Genomic DNA, 1883 nt, shown 5'->3' on the forward strand with positions numbered 1-1883 from the left:
CCCGCGGCGTCCGAGCGCTCCTGCTCTGCTGGACGGGCGGACGCCTTGGCCTGGGGCCTAGCGGCATCCGGACCGCCCCGGTGCAGCCTGGGCTGTCTGTCCATCCCCTCGCCATGCCCGAATTCCCCCACCCTTGCGCCGTGCGATGCGCTGAGTGTTGACGTGGTGGCACAAGTACATCCGTGTGCTCCCGTACCGCGTAGTGCGTTCGCCCTTGATTTAGCAACCGGGGAGCCAGGAATTGCTTTTTTTTCTGTCGCGGTCCCGCGTGTGCAGAATAATGTTTCCTAATGTTTTCTCACGAGAAGCTATGCTGCTGCCCACTGTCCTTCTCTCCAACGTGTCGCTCTGAGGTACCTGTGAACCAGAGCTGGCCAGGTTTGTCCTCGTGGACATGAGCGGTAGTGTTGGGTGTCAGGGTCTTGTACAGTTCTTCCCTTGTCCTGAAAATTCCTCCTCCGTTTTGAAAGATCCCAGGAGCATGAAATGCTCCCTCCCACCGGTGGGAGAAAGGACACCGCTCAGTTTTGTTCTGAGTTGTCCTTACCCAGGCCTGCAGTGCCTCTGCTGTGTAGAGCTTTACTGAGCTCCTGCTCTGCCTTCTCGTCACCCTCGCCTGCTCGCTGCATGCGCTGACACTGGAGGAAACCACCTGCAGGCAACCTGAGTTTGTAAGTCGGGCCTACGTGGTCGCTGTTCTCGTCCGTGTTTTCACTGTACTCATTTTCTGAATACAAGCGCTGAGCCACGCAGCTTCAGCTGCTCTCGTGGTGGCTTCCAGAGGCTTTGGAAGGTGTACACAGGAGTAATTTGTCTTAATTTCCTTCTGGACACACGTCTTTTATTCCCAAGAGTAATGTAGATTGGAGACAGTCAGGAAGCAGCTGTTTAAATTCAGTTGCGGAGATGAATCCTTCCCTGTGTACGTGGATTTCACCTGCCTGGTTCTACCTCCCCAGTACAGTTACACAAGTGTTAATGGATTCCTATGAAACCCTTGGGCCAGGGGGAGACTTTCCCCACATGCACAGAGGCACCTATGTAACGACTTTGCTAGGAATGTGCAGGAATCCAGAACCTGAGCCCAGATCCCCATCATCAAAGCCCTGTACCTTGACTTTGAGATGTCATTTCTGCTCATTGCTGTTTTATGCTCCCAAGGTATGGATTTTATGCATTTGGTACTGGTGGGTACCAGCTGAAGAGGGTGCTTCTCAGCAAGGATGCATTTGGGGAACAGAGATTGTACCTGAAACATAAAACTTGGTTGGTTGACAATCTGTTGTCTCATTCTTCCAAAAGAGGAGTCAGTTTTCATCCAGCTTTCCGTGTGCTTAGGTTGAACCATCCCAATGTAGTAAGAGCCTGTGACGTTCCCGAGGAGATGAACTTTCTGGTTAATGACGTTCCTCTTCTGGCAATGGAGTATTGTTCAGGGGGTGACCTCCGGAAGGTAATGTCTGCTTTGCTTTGCAATATGTAGCAAAATACATGGAGTTAATGCTGTTTCCATAACTGTGGTTGTGAAACCATGTACGTTCTGTGGTGCTTTTCTTTTTAGGTACAGGTGTGGGGAAGTCAATGCAAAGTGGAAAAAAACTGTGTGTGGGAAATGAGGCCTGTGTTTTTGAAAAAGAGGACAGAGAGCAGTCCAAGGGCAGATCCTCCTTTGTCCTGAAGCAGCACGCCCTTTGATGGAACTGCTTTAGCATTCATACAACTTCCCGTAGCCTGGATACTCGCACCCAGCGTGTTTGGCTTTGCTGCAGTGTGTCTGATCTGGCTTTGATTCACCTGTATCCAGTGTTGTGTCGCTTTCAGCCCAGGGAAGGATCCTCTTGGCACTGGAGTGGGGCCTCCAGGGCTTCAGAGACTTCCCTGTT

General features: G+C 51.5%; 1 protein-coding gene across 1 annotated transcript in view; it reads left to right on the forward strand.

The window, feature by feature from the left end:
- Window positions 1-6: 6 nt before the first annotated feature.
- CHUK (component of inhibitor of nuclear factor kappa B kinase complex) overlaps window positions 7-1883 on the forward strand; it is a 47184-nt gene continuing 45307 nt past the window's right edge. Inside the window, 2 exon segments of the mRNA XM_009637533.2 lie at window positions 7-1161; window positions 1339-1453. Coding sequence (XP_009635828.2) covers window positions 1151-1161; window positions 1339-1453 — 126 coding nt within the window. The 5' untranslated portion in view covers window positions 7-1150.

This window comes from Egretta garzetta, unplaced genomic scaffold (assembly GCF_000687185.1).
Source record: "Egretta garzetta isolate BGI_Z169 unplaced genomic scaffold, ASM68718v1 scaffold234, whole genome shotgun sequence".
Lineage (NCBI taxonomy): Eukaryota > Metazoa > Chordata > Aves > Pelecaniformes > Ardeidae > Egretta > Egretta garzetta.